Below are 20,003 nucleotides of genomic sequence, written 5' to 3'. Positions count from 1 at the left end.
CTACTAACCACCTCTGTCAATATGCTTGCATTCCTGCTCTTGCTGTGATGGTTTTTTTTTTTTTTTTTTTTTTTTTTTTTTTTTTTTTTTGCTTTATATTGAGGGCCAGATACACAACAGATTTAGACCCCAACCAGTGCAAACACTTCGTATCCAGTGACCAAATCACCATTTTTGGAATGTGGGAGAAGTCTCTTCAGGTGGAGGAAGACCAAACCAAATTTGCTCCTTGCTTGCTTCTGAACAAGAGGGAGACTGCAACCCTTTTGTAAATCTACTCTAGTCCTGACAACTAGATACTATAACTGTTCAAATTTAGCCTGAGTGATTGAAGTTTTAAGATAATAAGAACCTTTATTATTATTATTATTATTATTACTACGTGGGTTTTTTTTTGGCAAATATGCCATAAGCTGGAAAGTGTAAACAAACTTTAATTAGGACACTCATCAGCATTTGGCTACTGTAGTCCTTGAAAATCCATCTGCATTGCAATAAGAGCTGACACTGTACTGTTTGTAAAGATACATTACTGTTAATGATCATGAAGTATGTAACTGGGCATTTGGAAAGCATAACATAGCTTGGGTGGCTGCAGCTGCACTGCTCCATTAATTCAACCAATCCACTTATTACTTTCCTCACAAATCCAAGTTTAGCAGCTTGAATTACAAGTTTTTTATGAGAATATTGATTCCCAAATAATGCACTATAAACAGACAAGACATGTCTGTGACTAATAATGGTTTCAAAAGATATGCTACAGGGTTGTACCTGGAAACAAAACAGAACCATAAAATCCCAAATCATCAGGCAATTGTGTGTAAAAAGTGAGGCTGAGCAAGCACTGTTATCTGCCATGACCAAGACCCAAGGGTCACTGTTACTATTAGTGGAAGAGCACTATGAGATTGCAAAGGACTTTGCACATCAGGGCTGCATGACCGACACCATCTGGAACTCTTCCAGAGAATGTTTTCAGCAGCCCAGAATTACTTAATCAATATGCTGCTTTTTGTATTTTCAGTATTAATGACAACTCAACCAAGATATGAAACTACAGCTGGCTGCGAGAGATCTCTTAAATAGCAAGTGTACAGAAATAATGTTCTCCTCTGGCTCAGAAATAAGAGTTCATGCTAGCTCTGCCCCAGGTTGGCTAAAAGTAGAATGGTGGTGAAACATTAGCGGAAACTGTACCAAACCCTTTGCTTGTTTTCATTTTACATTTTCCTCACCTATGCTATGGTTTAATTTAATCAGCATTAAAGTAAGGCATCGCATTATCCAATTAATTAGTACCACTCGTATTCCCTCAGATCAGCAGGATAAGCTATAATGAATAAACTCCCCTCCACCTCCTTGCCTCTCTAGTTTGCTATATAAACAAAGAGGATTATATTTGCTTTCAGGTCTTCAATGGACTTCATTCAGACAGCCTTACTTGGGCATAACAGCCCACTGTGAGTCTTCAGTGCAGCCTGCATCCCACTCAGTCATGACAGTGGTCTAGCTGGAAGAGAGTTCCTCCGAAAAGGACATATGAAAAAGGAGGATATATTCTGCAAATGCTTAGCTGGTATTGGACTCCATCTGGAAACCAGGGCCATAGCAATAGGACAGGACAAATTTATCTCTTCATAGCCACAGTTTGCTGTAGTTGGCTCCTTCTGCTTCCTGAAGATTTCAGAGCTAGGGCTGCAGCACTGCTCTTCAAAATCTAATAGGGACATTGGCTCATAGTACCAAAACTGAAAGCACATTTTCAGATTGAAAGTCTGCTTGCATTTACAACACCATATGAATCTTCAAAGGAGGCAAAGAACAGCTATATGTACAAGAAGTAGCATGCTGCTGCACTGCTACCCTCCTCTAGCTTTCATCTAGACAGCACAGGTAACAAGAGCAGAAGTCTCTACATGGACCAGCTATGATATTACACAACCACAACCCTGCAAAATCTGTATTCTGACAGCCTATGGCGCTTATTTTCTAACATCAGAATAAAGCTGCAGAGTTGATGGTAGCCTTGGCTTCTATGCAGATGTACATTTAGATTTGGCAATCCAGGTGCAAAATTCTGGATTAATATGTGCCTCTGCCTGGACTCTGACCATATAATGGGGCAAGGTTTGGGAATGCATTCCCTGCTTCAACCTATTTGCTCATAAGGGAAAGAAATCTGCATTCACAGGACAAACAAGAGTCTTGGCTTGCTTCAGTTAACACTTCATTGAGATGATGGGGAAGCCAATGCCCAAGGCAGATTCACTGCACTCTCTGGCAGGATGGGTGCCCTCTGAGCTCTCAGTCAGTGAATGCCGATCACCTCATATCTTCTCCCAGCAGGCACACAAAACTGACTGCAGTTCACAATAACTAGCTCACATCACCTTGTGGAAGTTAGACTGTCACAATGCAGGTTATAAAAAAGAAAATCTATGCTATCTCACATTGCATGATTTTATGCCTTCCACACTGAAATGATGCAGGACATGAGGACTCCAGTGAGAGCCATAGGGAGACTCTCCATGAGAGCCACAGTCACTCTCTTTTCCCAGTGTCTTCCCAATGCCTTTACACATGGGCTAGGATCTCTCTTTGCTACCTTTCAGAAGGAACACAGAGGCCAGAAAAGGATGTGTCCCCAGTGAGATCTCTTTATAAATTCAAGAGGAGAGAAGAGAACCACTGGAATGAGTATTTCTCTGCTTCTCACCCCTGGGCATGCAGGGGGCTGGGAGTATCTGCCACAGGAATCAGGAATTTCCCCAGCAGAAGTGAGAACAGAGAAAACCCTTTTTTTTTTTTTTTTTTTTTTTTTTTTTTTGTTAGCAGTGGAAATTGCTAACACCAGGCTATTTGAGGGAGCATACTCAAGAACTGATGTTTTATCTTCACACATTCATTATTACACTTAGAATGTATACTAGAGTGACAATTTTAGCACTCCTGTAAGCACAGAATTAGCTATTTTGCTGCTCTTTCTATCACACAGTGAAAGTGAGCAGAAAAGTCTTTATAAAATGCTTTATGAGTGTCCTAAATACAATTAAAATAGTGTATATTCCATAAAAAAATATTTTAAAGGTGTGAGGAGAGTGGATAATTTAAGGATAGTAATTGCCTAATTTACGGGGGATGAGTTTGCCTGAAAGTAAAATTTTTATCAGTCATTGGTGAGTTAGAGGAATAAATTGCAACTTAAGCTCTTCAAATAAGTCCTTCATACAGAAAGGATCAAAACCAAATAAAGCATGTGCAGGATATTGAAAAGATATATATGGGAAGGCTTGCATACAAAATTGACTAGTGCTCAATAACTAGCTTTAACTGAATTGTGGAATTGACTGCCTTCAGTCTAGACAGAGCACTAAATCTCTGATGGCAAATATTTTAGGTGAGTGCTGTGACCACCACACTTTTCCCTAAGAAAGTGTTTCTGACTTCCTTTGGCAAGGGACCCCATCCTACTTCTTTGAGGAATATTTGGAGGGTTTCCAGTCAGCTCACCTCTGCTGGGGATGTCTATTTTTAAGCTCAGAAAGGAAAGAGATGCTAGACACCCTTTACTGAAATCAAGCAGGGAGACTCCTATAGAAATATAGGAAATATTGAGCAGGGACTTTGGGGGAGATCACACAATATGGCACTAATAAGCCACAATAATTCTTAGCTCCTACTTTGGGCATGTACGTCTCTAGTAGTCACATTCCTTGACAGAAAATCTGTTCAGTTTTGAGTTTAAAAATCCCAGGAGCCAAATCTCTTGGCTGCAGAGAGGACTGGGATTTTCAGGCACGCCTTGCTTGTGATAGACCAGCTGTAACTTTTCGCATAAGCTTGGCCAGTACAGCACATTGCACTGTGAGGTCTGCTGGTTTAACCTCTAGGTTCAGGTAGTTTCAGGCCATCCTGAAGCCCATAGAACAGGCCACTTTGGTCAACATAAACCACTGGTTTCAGGTGGTTACATACCTGCCTGAGACTGAGCTGTTGAGCTCCCGAGCTCCAGTCCCATCAGGTTCCCCTAAGGGAATATTGGTGAGAAAGGTCATAGCAACCATTGGAAAAAGCAGTAACCAATAACCACAGTTTTCTCCTATTCTTTCCAGATCTGGGTTCTGAGACAGCCAGACCTTATTACACTGGTTGGGAACTGCAAAAGGCTGAGCTCTCTGCAGCATGTCAGAGAAAAGGAAAAGTGTATGAGTTAAGGGAATAGGCTATGCAGCTGCATGAGGGCTTTATATTTTGTTTAAATTAGCTTATTGATTTGCTTTTTCTTGTTGGGCATGAGGCAGAAGTGTGGTATTGTATTTAGAGCTATAAATACACAAAATGTATTCTCATTTAAGAGAAGAGATCTGATTTTTTATGGTGTTTTGTAAACAAAAGCTCTAGGCAGTCCAGCGAACTGGTCATCTCTCCTAGTCTTACATATCAGCAAATACCTATAATACCTATAATACCTATAATACCTATACTACCAAACTGAGCTCCATAAGCTGATTCTGTTAGGACTTCATTTCCGAGGTACTAATCCTTTATCTCCTGCAAAGAGCTTTCCAGCCTTCCTTCCCCTTCCTTCCCCAGGAGCCAAGCTCCTAGGTACAACGGGTCCAGCCAGTGCCCATCGAGTTCCGGTGTGATTTGCACCTGTGTGCAGAGCCATTTTCTGCCAACACTTTGGCACGTGGCCGCAGGTACGACTTGCAGAAACCAGATGGCTTTTCTGCCCTGCCTCTGCTTGCAGCCTGGAGGAAGGATGGTGGCTGCCAGCAGAAATGTTGCCGTGGCTTTGCCTGGCCACCCTGCAGCAGGGGAGAGCAGGAGGAGCAGCTCAGACCTCTCCTTTTGCCTCTTCCCTAACAGAGGTGAGGCTTGAAGGAGGCAAGAGATGCAGCAGCTGCCTGATGGGGCTGTGAGGAGGAGATGGAGCAGCTGCCAGTACAGAGCTGGCACCCTGCGACTTGGAGGGGGAAATGAAGCCCTAGAACAGCCCCTGCATGAGCCCAAAGTAGCTTTAATCTGTAAAATGCCGTGCACAACCCCCTGCCCTGCTCAGAATTTCTACTTTCTCTATTCATCTTCTCCTACATGGGCTACTAAGCTGCTGCTGGATTATTGTAAATACAGTAGGCAGATAAGAAATTGTTGCTATTAGGATTGATTTATATGACTGTTGGCTGTGGTTCCTGCTGCTATTGGAAGACTTACATAGTTTCATAATGATTTATAGCTTTCCATCATACCTATTGGATAGTTTACAAAGTTTCTAGATCACGAATATTCTCTATTGACATTTCAGAGTCTTGTTGGAATAATTTCTGTAGTGTTCTGTTTAACATCTTTTTATCCAGGGTTGAATTACATAGGGAAGGATTTCTCTGTGTGATTATGAGAATGTAAACCATGGCACTTCAAGTAGCTAACCTACAATCAGACGAGTCATACCAGAAAATTCAGAGCCCTCTACACCTCTGCCTTTGGCAATGTGAACCTCTGCCTTTTCACAGCTGCCTTTGGCAATGAGGAACTGGAACACCTGAATTACTTTTGTCAGCATCTATGTACAGCCACGGGACTATCTCATATCAAAGCCCTTTTTCCTTTCTCTTTAACTTATAGTTATGTTGCTTCCCTCCCCACAGCTTTGACCCACCCTGAAATTCCTTTAATTTCCTTCCACACTGCTTTTCACCATCACTCAGAGAGCTTTTAAGGCGTTGGAGAGCATTTTCTGAATCTGCAGCTTGTTAGTTGTCTCCCATGATTTGTTTCCCACTCAAAATGTTCTGTCACTTTGCCCTATCTTACTGCATCTTTTGGCACTACCTCTTATTCTTTTGACACTAAGGTTATTTTATTCTTATCTTTTCTCATACTCGACCTGAAATATTTGAAGTCTTGTGCCTCCTACAGTGTGCCAGACATCTGCACTTTCTTCTCACAAATCCTTGAAAATTCATGTTGTCAGTTTAACTCTGCCCTTGCAAACCTTGTTTTGGAGCAGCTTGTTCCTGCTGTCATGTTTTAATGCTTTTGGACAGACCTACTCAGAGCAGAGTCGGGGGACAGCAGCCCTCCTGCTCCCCGTCAGTGCTGCTCCTTACGGTGTGTTCTCCATCACGTGAGAGAGCAGCTGTGATTGCGCATCCCCCTGGCCCTTTCCTCACGTTCCCAATGTCGTGCCTGCAGCTGGCCCTTCCACAGCTTAAATGTACTGAGAAAACCCTAAAATCTAGCACAAGGCAGCTTTTCTGACAGCAGTAAATGTAACCCTCCTGGCTCATGGGAACTTGTGCATCTGCTCTCAGCTGTTTGCCTCAGATTTAGGACACCATCCTGTAAGCCTCTATTAACAGGACTGCAGTTCTCCAGAGTAGAGAGGATGGTTTCAGGCTCTGCAATCTAATGCATCCAGCTGTTGTATTGACAGTACAAATAGTATGTTATTCTGCATAACTGAATTATTTCTGCAGAACATTCTGAGACAGGAATATTAGCTTTTAACCTCTTGGAGATAGCTCATGGCTGTGAATTTGGATCAGTGGACCCTCTCTTAACGGACTGTGGTCAGTCTTTCCTGTTAGCCTGTCTGAGAGTTAAAAACAAAACAGAAAAGCACTCTGCTATCCCCACACACAATGGCAGCAAAAAGGAAAACACTGCTGGCTGTGTGCATTACTTGCTTGGAATTACTGTTTATAGGTCAATGAACTGTGGGAACCAGTGCTTTAGGCTTTGATTGTCTAGAAATATATAGTAAGTGACAAGAGTAAATTCTAATTTACACCATTCTCTGTGTGCCCCTGGTAATGTCCTAGCCTATTAATATCAGGCTTTGGAGCATTTGTCCTTACGTTGTGTGACTGTCCAAGTTTCACATTTAGGTCAGGGCTATGTCAGTCCTTGAGCAATAGCCTCTTTCCTTGTTTTAAAGTATACTTCTTTCCTCTGACTATCATCATTCCATCTTCTTGCTGCATCAGATTTTAAAAGTTGATGAGATAGCACTAGCAGAACAAATTTTGCTTTGCTACAGTGAGGTGAATGCAGAGTTTTTCTCTTGTCTGAAGTGGATGTGCAGATGCTGTGGAGGGAATAACTTGGTGTGGCGCCTGAGGACACCAAAATAGGTCCCTTTCTATTTTTGTGGGGGAAGACATAAAAATTTATTGATTAAAACATAACAAACTAAAATAAATGTGAAAGTTCACCTGCTACACAGAACTTGAAGTATTAAAAAATACATATTTCCTTTTGCTGTGTAAATACAGTCCTTATAGCTCACTTCAAGCCTTGAAACCTCATTAAATGCTGAGAAGTTGCAGTGTCCTGTATTCCAGTAGTGTTCCAATAACAGAAACAGAAACAGTATTGCCAATGATTTCATACTTCTATCCTTGACATTAAAAAGTCTACAGACTAAGGCCAATATCAGCAAATTCAATTTTAGCATTTCCCAGGAAGTGAAAATCAGATAGGCTGACAGATTTCAGGAGATGTAAAGAGTCCTGAATCCTACCCCTTACCTGCTTAAGGATTTCCGCTGCTGTTTCATGTGAGCAATCAAATATCACGTAGAACTCCTTGCCCTTCTTCATCTCCTTGAGCAAAGGTCTGGCATCTTTATTCCCAGAGGGCAGCTGGCGGATCTTGATTTTAATGTTGTATCTAGAAGGGGCTTTGATGAGCTCTTGCAGGCGAATTAGACCTGAAAAAATGGTAGAGAGTTATTCAACTAACCATTCTGTGAAACGACTATTTATTGTCACATAAACAGAGCCCTTTACCATTCCCACTCTATTTCACCTATCTAATGTTAAGCTGTTAACTTCGTATTTGTCAATTCACCAACCAGTGTCATTGCACCATTTTCTTTTCACAGTTACATTTAACTTGAACAAGTAAATACTCTGAATCGTATTTTGAATTGATTGTCCACAGAAGCACTTTGTATCAATGCAACATTGATGAGGTATTCTTCAAAAAAAGTATATTTCTTCTCTAACAGCTAATTATTCAATTCAAATATCAATTGGGAGTTGAGGAAACTTCCTTAACTCTTCTGCCAAATTTTGGGTACAAGTGGATGAGGGGAGACAAAGGTAGAAAAATGTTTCATGCACAGCATGCCTGCTGTTGCTCACTTAGAAGGCACTGGTGGGTCTGAGTGGCACTTACCAATAATTATTCTAAATAGGCATCCATATGGCTCTCATTGTCCTCATCCCAGCATACATTATAATATCCCAGAGAGAGGAGCATTAATTTTTTCTTATCCTCATTTTAGAAACATAACCTCGAGGGCACAGTGAAATTAAATGACTTGCATAAGGCCACCCAGCGAGTCTGAGATCTTGTAGAGAACTGWAATATTTTCAGATACAGTTCTACATCTGTAAACACAAGAATATGATTTCTAGGACTAAGTCTTCAGCTGGTACAAATCTGCACAGTTTATTTGCAGTCAGTGGAGCTCAACCACTGGAAAAAATTATTCAAGTATTTAAACACTGTGCAATTCTACCAGCTAATTCAGCACTCCTCTGTCATTTGTACTGCCTCCAAAAACAAAGAGAGATTTTTACAAGTTCTTTGAGGTGTATGATTACACAGACCTCTCTCTCATTATCCATAAACCTAATCTTCCCACAGAAAAACTCCATATCTCCTGCTGTGTGAAAGTAAAAATCTGCCTTAAAAATGTGCATAAGGGGAGAGAGAATACAAGCAAGAAGCAGTTATTAAACAAAAACTGAATAAATGATAAATATGAAGAAATCTTTGCACTCCTGCTGGGAGTGGATATGTATTTGCCTCGTGCATGGATGTCCTTGCTCGAATGATACAATAATATGTGAAAGGTAATGTGAAGCAACACTTCAGAGGATAGCCAGTGATTGCTGTGTTCTGGACTGCTAGCTTTCACTCAAGTACTGGCAATGGGTTTTGAGAAACATAATCTTTCTCTGCCTGCAATGCCAGGTCTGTTCTTTCCAGGTTCTTAGGTATCAACAATTGGTACAGAATATCAAACAYTGTGAGTATTCAAATGTAAATCGCGCACACATTGAGACAGAAGCCTGTCTGGAAGCCAGCATATGTAAATATGAAGCTATTCAAGATCCATATTATGAGGATTGGGCACATGCTTCCAACCCTGGCTAATAAGTGGGAGAGTTTATGTAGTCTGCCTGTAAAATTATGACTTTGGCTGTCTCACACATCCAGATGTTCAGTTGTGGACTGCAATGCTTCAGTCAGTATACTGAGGAGTGACTTGAAGGGGGAAAACTGGGATGAGAGAAAGCAAAGAGTCCAGATTGTAGGACACACCTTATCCATAACCTCAGACTGATTACTGTGGTTTCTCTTTCCTACAGTGAGAAGTAGATAACTGCAAGTGCTGGGGAACTGTAGGACCAGAAACAAGGTTCAGTGAAAGAAAGATCTTCTCCTCCCCAACTTCTTCTTGTGGGAAGGAAAATACCATATATTTTAGGACATCTATGGCAGTCTCTTGAGACGCATGCAGTCTCAAGACCTTACCTGCAGCCTTTACCTTTCCTATCACATCTTATTGCCATGTCAAATGAAGGCAAAGACTGGCTCAACATTTAAGTGTGAAAGCTAAACATTTAAGTGTGAAAGTGTGAGATCTGTAGCTATTGTTTTTTGAAAGGACTAGCCAAAATCCTGAACCAACAGGCTGCCAACATAATCAATAATATGAGGAAATAACCATCAGTGTCCTCCTCTTCATCCTTCTCAACAGCTTGAACATGATGTCGCCAAGTTTCCATCTGATACACATCAATATTTAGAAATGTGAAGCACTTGGTCTGACTGCCTGGGGGACAGAGGACCAGGCAAGATCAGTGCTTACAGCCGTCACCCCTCACTCGCACCGTGGCACCATCGTGAGCAGGTCTGGCTGGGCAGGAGGCACTGCAGGCTCCCCAGGGTGCTGGGAAGTGGCAGCTTGGCTGGGACTCATGAGGGCAGAGCCTGGACATGTGCTGCTCTCGGCAAAGGGGCTCATGCTGCTGGAACAGCAGGGCAGGAAGGGGAATTCTGCTGGAAGTTGGATAAGAAAAATGTCGTTCTTCAATCTGGCCAGGTGGACACTGTGGTGGCTGAGGGACCTTTCGAGAGGGCTTGGAGAGAGCACAGCCTGCCCTGTTAATAGGAAAGGCTTAGTGTAGGATTCATATGCAAAATCTTTAAGGATGAAAACCACACTTCAAACACTAACTTTCTTGCCCTGCTCTCTGTATTCTGATGTCATTTATTCAGGCAGCTAAACATTTTTCCTTTGGGAACAGTATTGAGAGTTTTCTGTTATATCAAGAAAGTTTCCTCTTTGATTTCAAGTGATTTAGCAAAATTTGGGGTTGCATTTTTATCACCAGCTTGCTTTTCAGTAGTTTGAGCAAGAGAAATGGTTTGTTTTGACATGAGTAAAATGTTTAAACATGTGAAAGCCTTTGAAGATTTCATAATACTTCATAATATCCAGAATGACTACATGTTATGTAGTATATTTAGATAGCATAGACAGAAGCTTTCAATAAGCATATTACCATACACATTGGCAGTGAAGTGTGGTAGCATGTGTGGGCAGGAGGTGTTTTCCCCATCCTCCATTTAACTGTTTTTTTAAGCACAGTTAATCTAATCAAGTTTAAAAATTGAAGTAAGAGTTCTATTGATACTGGAGAAAATATTCCTTTGTATTAGAAAGCAGGGCTAGAATTAGCAAAACTGGATGTCTCTTATGACTGTGCAAAGCACAAGAAAGGCAATTCAGTAAGAACTCTTCTTAACTCTTCTTCAGTAAGAACTCAAATTCTGCACGATGTAAATAAATTGAACTGATGTGAAGGATATATTAAGCCCTCTGATTCTTAAACAAATGTTAGGAGAGATGGTAAGTCAGAGTTTTTTTCAGAAGAAGAGGAATTTCCTCCAGTTGCCCTTCTCAGAATCTGCTAAGTTATTCATTTCAGGGAAGATGGAGCAGATGAAAGGCAGCGTCAAACTTGCATGAAAGCAGTGTTATTGCTTTTGAGTTACTGCTACAACAACAGAGACAAAGCCACAGGTCTGTTACAGATCAATGTGCCAAAAGGCAAAGTGCAAAAGAGAGCTATTGGAAGGGATCTATCACAAAACACTAAATTAAACCAAAGAACAGAATATGTATCTAGTTTTAGCATGCGGAAAGATAAAACATAGTTTATGGTACCTAAATCTGAGAAGTGTACACCGGATGTGTTATTCGGAATATTGTAAGGCTCAGCAGAGTCTTGCAACAGACTGTCTTTAATGCTACAGGAGATTTTTTTTTTCTCTTTAAATAGAGTTATTATCCTTGATATTAATTCACTCTTTTTGAACACCATGAAGAAATATAGAGAGGAATTAATCCATAGAATGAAGGTTGGTAATAGCTTGAGGATTCTGAGCATAATACTCAGTATAGAAAAAAACAAGGACAATCTCTACCACAAAAACGAATATATATAGGAGTCTTGTTTTTCCTTAGTATTAGGAAATTATAGGGCAATAATGAGTGGGATGAGAAATTCAGAGAAAGAAATCTGGCATTTTTAAAGACAAATTTATTCTGTAGCCTGAAAGCCCTTAATCCACAGACAAGCAAGATGACTTTGACTGAAAGTCTATCTTTCAACAGCACACTAAAGACAGCAATTAGAAAGAAAAGTAGAGGCTATAGAGTGATTTGTTATTTATATAACAAATCTAAGAGACAATAGAGTAAAAATCTGATAGGCACAGCTCAGGAAAACATGATGGAATTTGCTAAAGTATTTCAGGAAGAAAAACTTCTAAAAGTGATATAGGGCCACCAAGAGGTGCTATAAAGTTGTTTAATGTGATCCTTAGAAGACAGAACCTGTCTTTGTCTTCCGTATTTGATAACAAATAGGAAGATTTAGATTTTCTAAAAGAAAGAAGTGGTAACGTCTTGTCAATATTAAGAAGGGCATGTGAGATGATGTGGAATAACTTACCCCAGGCTCAGTGTTGAATGAACTAAGAGCACAGCACTGACATGATGGTAAAATGCTGAAGGATGAAAACTTGGAAATACAAATAAGAGACACAGTGAACTGTCAAGGTAAGATTATGCATATTCTGTGTTACAAATTCACTTGACATCAGTAGCTTCTTAGATGTAAAAAGTTTGCCCCTAGAAACTGACCACCTTCATATATCATACAGCCTGCTCATGAAAAATGTGGAACCGTAAGATAATACCTTTGAATACCTCAGACCTCAGAAACCAGATGTCTGTGAGAAAATAGCTGATTCAGATTAGGCTAGCTCCTGTCTCTGTATTCACTCTAAAATCATTCACAGGAGGAAAAATGTGGCTGAAAAAAATGTTTGGATTGCAAATCCTGTCAGGATGGTAAATAATGATGGAAATAAGGAAGCTAGGTACCAGTGGTTTGGATCATTTGGAAACCAGAACTCACTCAAAAGAACTGATTTTTAACTATTGCCAAATGCAAAGTTGTAATTGCATTTCTGTCCATAGACGTGTCCATGCTGGAGTGAAAACCACAACTATGGTGGTGGTGGGGAATTTCAGCTTGGTGAAGAAGCACAGTAAGCAACTTCTGTGCTGGAGCTGACAAGGATGGCGCGTGGGCTTGGAGCAGTGCAGTGGCATGAAGGATGAGAGCAGTATGTTCACAGTTAATCTTCAAAGTAGTCCCTGCATCTGGAGCAGAATTAATCTACAAGCTGGATAACCTAGGAAGGAGTCACTGGTAGTTGGCTGTTATAATTTCATTGTTCATTTAAAAATGAAGTTGCTCTTAACATTAGATTAGTCTCTAGGGTAAAAAGAGTTCTATGTAGTCTTTCTTTCTTCTTACAGTGTATTAACTGCAAACATGAGAGATGAGAAATTAAAAAAAAAGACTCAGAAATTAACAGTCTCATCCTAACCCAAAATTCAAAGACTACTTAGAGTGATCAAAGCTGACCTGTTTGCTTTTCATACTCCAACTAAATAAGATGTTTGATTATTAATTTACATTCTAAATATCTGTGCAAATGAAGTCTCTCCAATATCAATCATTTTGTAACCAAGTAAGTTCATAGCATTTTGTGTTTTTGAATGCTAATTTGATAATACACTGCTAACTTGAAAAAGATTTCTACTTGTTTAATCCACAAATATATTTTGGGATGAAGAATTAACAGTTCAACAGAAATCCTGCTGAGCTAGAAATCTTATTAGAAATGCAAGAAGACTGTTGCAGTTATCCCAGTCTGACTTGCTCTTTTTCTTCTATTTTCAGCCCTCTGGTACACTCGTATAGACCGCGATGAATAGAATATTGGTGCTGAGAGAAGCCTCCTGGATCCAAGATTTTTTTTGCTCTCAACAGTGCAGAAATAAAAATAACATTTTCATCTTAGAGCTGAGGTTGATTTTTTGTAGTAGAATTTTGTCTTTCAGACATGTTTTTACAACATGACCTTTATTAAATATGCTTTACTCTACATATCCACTTTAAAGGTTTAGATAGAGGCTTTGATGGCTCACCTGACACTGGTTTATGCCAGTATCAAAAGATCACTTCCAATGTTACCTGCACCAGGAGCTGTAAAAGGCACTGTCTTTAAGCAGACAGTGAGAAGAGAAAGGGCAACACAAGTCTCAGAGCTGGGCTGACACTGTAGTGCTTATTTTGYGCCAAGGACTGCTAATTAACAATATGGTTTCCAAGAAAACCTTTTCTGCTGCTTAGAATGTGCCTTTAAATGTTACTTTGTGCTCTGTAAAAAAATTAGTCAACCAGCCGTGCTTAGAGTTTCCTGTGCTTTGACAGGAAACCTACAGATCTCTCTGAGCTTTAAATGGATGGTTGATATGCAAACCTTTTCTTGTGAAGTCAGATTATGGATGCTTAATCCATAGCTGAGACTTCACTGAAAGGGAGATTATGGTCTCTGAAATCATACTTACAATAAATTCTGGTATATAATCCTACCCGACAGGACTGCTTCGGAGAACAGTTTAGAAATGCCATTCGATTAATGCCCAGAATTGCTAATATATTTCTCAGAAAAAGAAACCTTTTCCAATCCAGTGAGGGTAGTGGCACTGGCTGAAATATCCTTTTTTTAGTATAATATATTGATTCAATTACAAGAGTAGCAAACCCAAGGTATATAAAAATATGCAACAATGGTTTGGGTAGCCTTGTAAGATCAGTACTTTTCCTAAATCTCTGTGTTATAAAAAAAAAATCCTAATCTCTCATATGCTTTGAAATCACTTTCTTCCCGGATTGCTTTTGTTTTAGTAGCTTTTTGTTCTGTGAATAAAAATGGATTTGTTTGATATTGATTATCCATGCTATACCACTGAACCTCTATGACTACTGTGTACCCCACAAGGATGTTCTCATCACAAAGAAAGAGTAGGCTTCTTTCCGGCTGGAAACATCTACAGGAAGTACAGCTTTCAGATTCAACCTTCAGGTGCCCAACTGACAACAGAGCTGACTTTCTGAGATAGTTTCAAGGAACGAGATAGTCTCTACAATAAAAATGCTACAATTTGAACTTTCATTTTGTTAATGTGTTCTTTTAAGATCAACCACTTGCTGAGAGAAGGAATCCATAATCAGCCCCACGTGTTGATGCTTATCAGTTTGAAGTTGTGTCACTGGCTGCCCAGAGAGGAAGCACACAGTGATTCAATACCAAGTGTTCAGTTGCTACATCCTGCTCCCTCCAAAAGTTCTGATGAAATGAACAGCTTTTCAAAATCCAGAGGGCTAGAAGGATATCTGCAACTTAACAGACATTTTTATCCTAGGAAAATCTGCAGAAAACAAGCCAAATTGATCACATGAACTGCATTTCACAAAACAAAATTTACTTAGATGTATTCATAAATAGAAATATATGACTTGCAGTGCTACATACCTGTGCTGTCTTCATATACTACTGTGACTATTTTCCAATTGTAATATAGTACAAGATCCAAAACTGCTCTGCTGATGGCTGCATAGTCTGGATAGAGGTTGATATAAAATGCATCTTTGTTATCCACTGTAGGATGCTTCCATCGGGTCTGTATATGTGGGACTTCAAGTGCATTGCAAATGGACTGCACTGCACTGACTGAAGAGCTGTGGGACGGTCCAAACAGAGCAGCTACACCAAGAGCAAGCTGATCACATGCTGCAAAAGAGAGAGCAGCTGTTAGTCTGCAAAAGCAGTGATACTTACCAAAAAACTTTACCCAGAAAGTCAGAAATCTTGTAAAGAATTGAAATATTTTTCTCCATCTATCCCCAATGTTTCAAAGTGAGAACAGGCAACCAGCTTGCTCCTAAATCTGCTGAAATCCTGGAAAATGGTTCCTGAATATTGTTTTACTGATTAGTATTATGTCTTAGAACTACATTAAAAAAAAAAAAAAAACCTCTGTTCATTATCTTCACATCGCACTGATTCTTCCTACATTGCCTTTCTCTCAGAGTGGCATTATTCTGGAGAAACCAGGAGCTTTCTGACTATGGGCTTGCCAAAGCGATGTCACATGAGTTAAGTTTCATGTCAGAATTTCAGGGAACATGTTCATGGAGTTGCAATAGACACAAAAAAGATTCCCTTTGTGACTGCTAAATTATTGCCAAAATGAGTTTCTTTAATTCCAGGCTATTGAAGTATTATAGACAGCAAAGGGCATTGTGATTCATGGCACTTCATAATCTGTGTTTACAAAATRAAAGGTAATGCCTTTAGTAAAGTGCAGATAAATGAAAAGATATTTTAATACCAAATCAGTCAGATGTTAGTATCTACTATCAGAAAATAGTATCCTGTATGCTGACCCAAAAGTTTCTTTCTTCTTGTACTCTAGCCATTGTAGTTAATATTTCTAGCAAAAAAATCTCTCCTTTAAGTTGCGTTTCATTTGTCTTTCCCTCCTATGTCTTCTCAGGCCAACTGACCTAAGAGGAAGTAATATTAATTACTTTTGCACATTATTGAAATCTATTTCAAATGTTTCTAAAAAGGTCTTTACACGCTGGGGAAAGCCCTGCAATGAATTGCTGTGCTGTTCTCTTTGTGACATAGCACTTCGTGGGAAATCTTGAAATTATTGTAATTGGCTGAAATACTAAGTATCCAAGCATTTACAACAAATAGAGATTTTTAAAATTAATATTTAGTTCTGTGAAAGTAATAGAATGTGACAGAAAATCAATTATTATCAGCTGTCAACCTAAGAATGAGTGTTTTACAGAGAGCATAAAGTGTACAGGATTTCAAGGTTTAATTCAGAAGCCTTCTTAAAGGATCACAGAAATCTAAAATCCTGTTTCAGTCTGGATTATATGGATTATAAACCCAGCATATCTGAGTTTTTTTGGAATATAATTCCATCATACATTTGATATTTGAAGAGCAATGCAGTATATGCATTTGAAGAGCAATGCAATATAATTAAAATCTATCACTGATGGTTGAAACCACCCTCCTTTTTTTCCAGTCTTTAGGAAGAAACTTTATTGCTGCAGGGAAAATCTAGTAATTTAGGTATTTGGAAGGCAGCACTCACCAGAGTTCTAGCAGAATTCATCATGTGAAACATGTTTATTTTCCAGCCTTCATTTGCCTTATAGCAACCATATATTGCATCATTTAGAGTAATGAATGCTATAATGAATTGTAAAGCACATCTGCAATGTCTTATAGATTTATGGGTCTTTTCCCAGACTTATTTGTGTCACATATGTGCACACCCCATTATCCCAGGACTGCTACACATAAAATGTTAGCAAACTTCAAGTTCACCTCTAGGATGTGAAAAAAATGGTACATAATTTTCTCTCTGAAAAGATATATATAAAGGAACAGACAAAAATTCCATTCTTACACTTATTTAAAACAAAATAACTGTAGCTCTTTCTATAAGCCATTCATCTGTTAATATTTCAGCACAAAGAGACTACTGGCCTCTGTGCTATAAAGTACAATAGAAATCATTTGCCATGAATAATGGATATCTGTGCATGTGTGCTAATTATAGGTTGTGACATCCCACCATGCTCCCTGTTAGTCAGTGATCATTGTCCTCAGAATTCCAGGTGGCAAATCTATTTTTTGGAAAGCAAAATCAGTTGAACTTGCCACCTTCCATCTGGGGCTCTTAGCATGCAGAGAGGATGTAGGTGTTTTATCAGAAACCAGATGACAAGTTCAAGTTCAGCTTGGTTCTTAGTTCAAATAACTTTGAAAGGTAAATTCTAGTTTGCCATTTATATGCACACATGTTATGACAGGAGCAAAAGCAGGAGATGAGGCTGAATRGAAACACTACAGAACATGCATGTTACTGAAACAGTAATTGAGATAATTACCTCTTCTGGAGGCTTCAAAACTATCAAAAAGGTTAATTCTCTGGATGTCATAGGTTAATGTGGTATTAGGCATCAGTGTTCTGTTTCTATTAATGTTGGTGACTGCAAACTTGAAAGCCAATTCTTCAACATTAACAGGTTCATTTTCCACAGTTTCGAATATCCCTCCTGTTGAAACAGAGATAAATGAGAAATGCTATTCACCTCTTCATCACTGTATATAAAAATAGAGAAATAAATTATGAGCAAAAATAAGCTGAATGTTCTTGAAGGAAAACACTTTAAATGGCTGTTAAAAGCACTAAAGCAAAAGCATATTGGATCATTAGTTTTTATCTACAGTGTCACTATAGGTTAACTCAGTACTATAAATGTTGTTTACAAAACATCTACGAGATCATGCATGTTTATTATTCAGGTTTTTTAAAGTAAGAAGTTTAAATGCTTATGAAAACTTTTACTGAGTTCTCAAGAAGAAATGCAGTTATATTCATTGATCTTGTTCCCCCCGCTCCAATTCATATTTGGAGATGAAACTTGGCTATTTTGAAGATGTTTTCTGAAGGGTTTCTACAAATCTTGGTAGTACACATTCCACATTCAGAAGTGATTTAGCAACTTGACTTTTGATTGCTTTAGAGTTGAAATGAGCTGAAATCTTACATTCAAGGACTTGGTCTTAGGAGAGCTTTGTCTTTTATTTAAAACCTGGGCAATGCTCTTGGTCATTTCTATGTTTGCTGATGGACAAGTGAACAGTTTCATTTTTCAAGTTCATTGCTGAATGAGTTTTTGTCCTAAACAGCTGGACTTAGTAAAACCTGAGCCGATTCACTGCTCATCTCCGTGCTAAGTGTCTCCAGTGGTGTCGTATCCACCAGTACCATCATGACACCACTTTGAAAGACTCCACAGAAGGACAGTGCTGTATCTGAAAGCAACTGTTCTTGGTTTGCTGCCATATCTGTAAACTCCTCTTTCAATTGCTTTGATCTGTGTGAACAAAGCAGTGTCCCAGCCCATTCTGTGCTGAAGGCTGGATGTGCATAGCTATGTGCAGTTCCATCAGGTCAACTACTATTTTCTCCAAGTTCTGTGGAAGTTGCCAGAGTTTATTTTCTGTCTTTTAAACTGAAATTCCATGTCATTCTTGCTCCTTCGTAAATAGATTATAAACAAATATGAGTCTGAGCTTTTCTTCTTTAACCTGGAAACAATGTTTCCAAAGAAGACCTGCAAAGAACGAATTTTAACGTTGGAATCATTATGAAATTCTTTGGCACATATGTTGAGATGGGAAAGGTGGCTGTGTTTCAAGTCAACAGGCTGTCCCACTTATATTGGGATGTCTATTCCCCCTAGTCTCTAGAGACTTTATTATGCCAACAACACATTCAGACTGTCTAGGAGCATTGGGATTTGATGAATGCATAACAAACACAGCTAATTTGAAAAAAAATAGCTCCTTTAAACAGCAATCTCCAGCTTCAGTACTTGATTTTGCAAGTATAATTTACTCATTTAGTGCAAGTCACTAGAGAATACTTTGGATTTCTCAGTTACATATTTTCACATTTCCCCATGTGAAATTCAAGCCCTACACATCACTTTATATTTTCTGAGTATCAAAACGTATTCGGCTAATGTATTACAACCTCTTGCAATTTTGATGTCACCAGTATAGGAATAGTGTAGTCATTAGATGACAATCAGGAAAAGGAAACACAGTGGAATTAAAACCTGTTTTGAATTCTAACTCAGCAATCACAACACTGAAAGCCATCAAAGCCAAGCTGGTGTGTAATCTACTTCTCTAGCTACTCTTGAATATGCTACATTAGATTATCTCTCAAACCCATATATAACAATACCTTATCATGACTTAAGCAATTTGCTCATTTATATATTTCAGACTTGCATTTCACTTACATAGTTCATTCAGATTTTAAAATTCCTCTTGACACTGATGATGTCATTGAGTTTATCTCTTTTTTGGTTAAATAAAATATATCTTCCCTCCTTTCATTTGAGGAAGACAAGTATTTTCAGTCAGCCATAATACCAGCTTGGTCTTGGGCCAGCAGGATACAGCTGTTGTGTTTTGTTTGGTTCCCTACTAGAATTAGCAGAACATCTGTTCAGAAGCCACTGAATATAGCTGGAGGTAACTTTTATTAAGACAGAGGGACCATCTACTCTCTCCACTTCCAATAGGATGGGTGTCTGACCCTCTGACCCAGGCAAAAATCTTTTCCAAGACTGAAAGCTCGTCCTCCTCTAGTCCCTAAGCTGATGAACAGTTATGAGAACACTAAAGTCAATCTTCAGAAGCCTCAGAATGTTCATTTAAGTGTATATTCTCCTGATTAAAAAACGAAGTAAGCACAAGGAGTAGTGACATGCTGCCCATGAACAAAGCCCTGCAAGAGAGTTTATGGAGGAAATTTTTACCTGCTGTAAGTGAACCTGCAATAGTTGCTCTATGAAAAGTTTAATTTGCTCCATATTTGTACTTGATTTTTGCCCTGGAATCTATCTAAAATGAGTTGAATTTGTTTAAAAAACTGT

The 20,003-nt window shown here is 39.0% G+C and overlaps 1 protein-coding gene across 2 annotated transcripts in view; it reads right to left on the bottom strand.

Annotated features, from left to right (window-relative positions):
• GRIK1 (glutamate ionotropic receptor kainate type subunit 1) overlaps positions 1-20,003 on the bottom strand; it is a 161,613-nt gene that overhangs the window by 59,344 nt on the left and 82,266 nt on the right. The window contains exons 2-4 of one of the 2 annotated variants that reach the window (XM_026033660.1): positions 17,436-17,603; positions 14,989-15,246; positions 7,539-7,720 (exon numbers count right to left, since the gene is read on the bottom strand). In XM_026033660.1, coding sequence (XP_025889445.1) covers positions 7,539-7,720; positions 14,989-15,246; positions 17,436-17,508 — 513 coding nt within the window. In that variant the 5' untranslated portion in view covers positions 17,509-17,603. Of the gene's footprint in view, positions 1-7,538; positions 7,721-14,988; positions 15,247-17,435; positions 17,604-20,003 lie in introns of those variants that run through there. The other variant, XM_026033659.1, reaches the window with a different exon arrangement.

The sequence above is a fragment of the Nothoprocta perdicaria genome, unplaced genomic scaffold (assembly GCF_003342845.1).
Source record: "Nothoprocta perdicaria isolate Ctin4 unplaced genomic scaffold, notPer1 scaffold_130, whole genome shotgun sequence".
Classification (NCBI taxonomy): Eukaryota; Metazoa; Chordata; class Aves; order Tinamiformes; family Tinamidae; genus Nothoprocta; species Nothoprocta perdicaria.
This window is presented reverse-complemented; position numbering and strand designations above follow the sequence as displayed.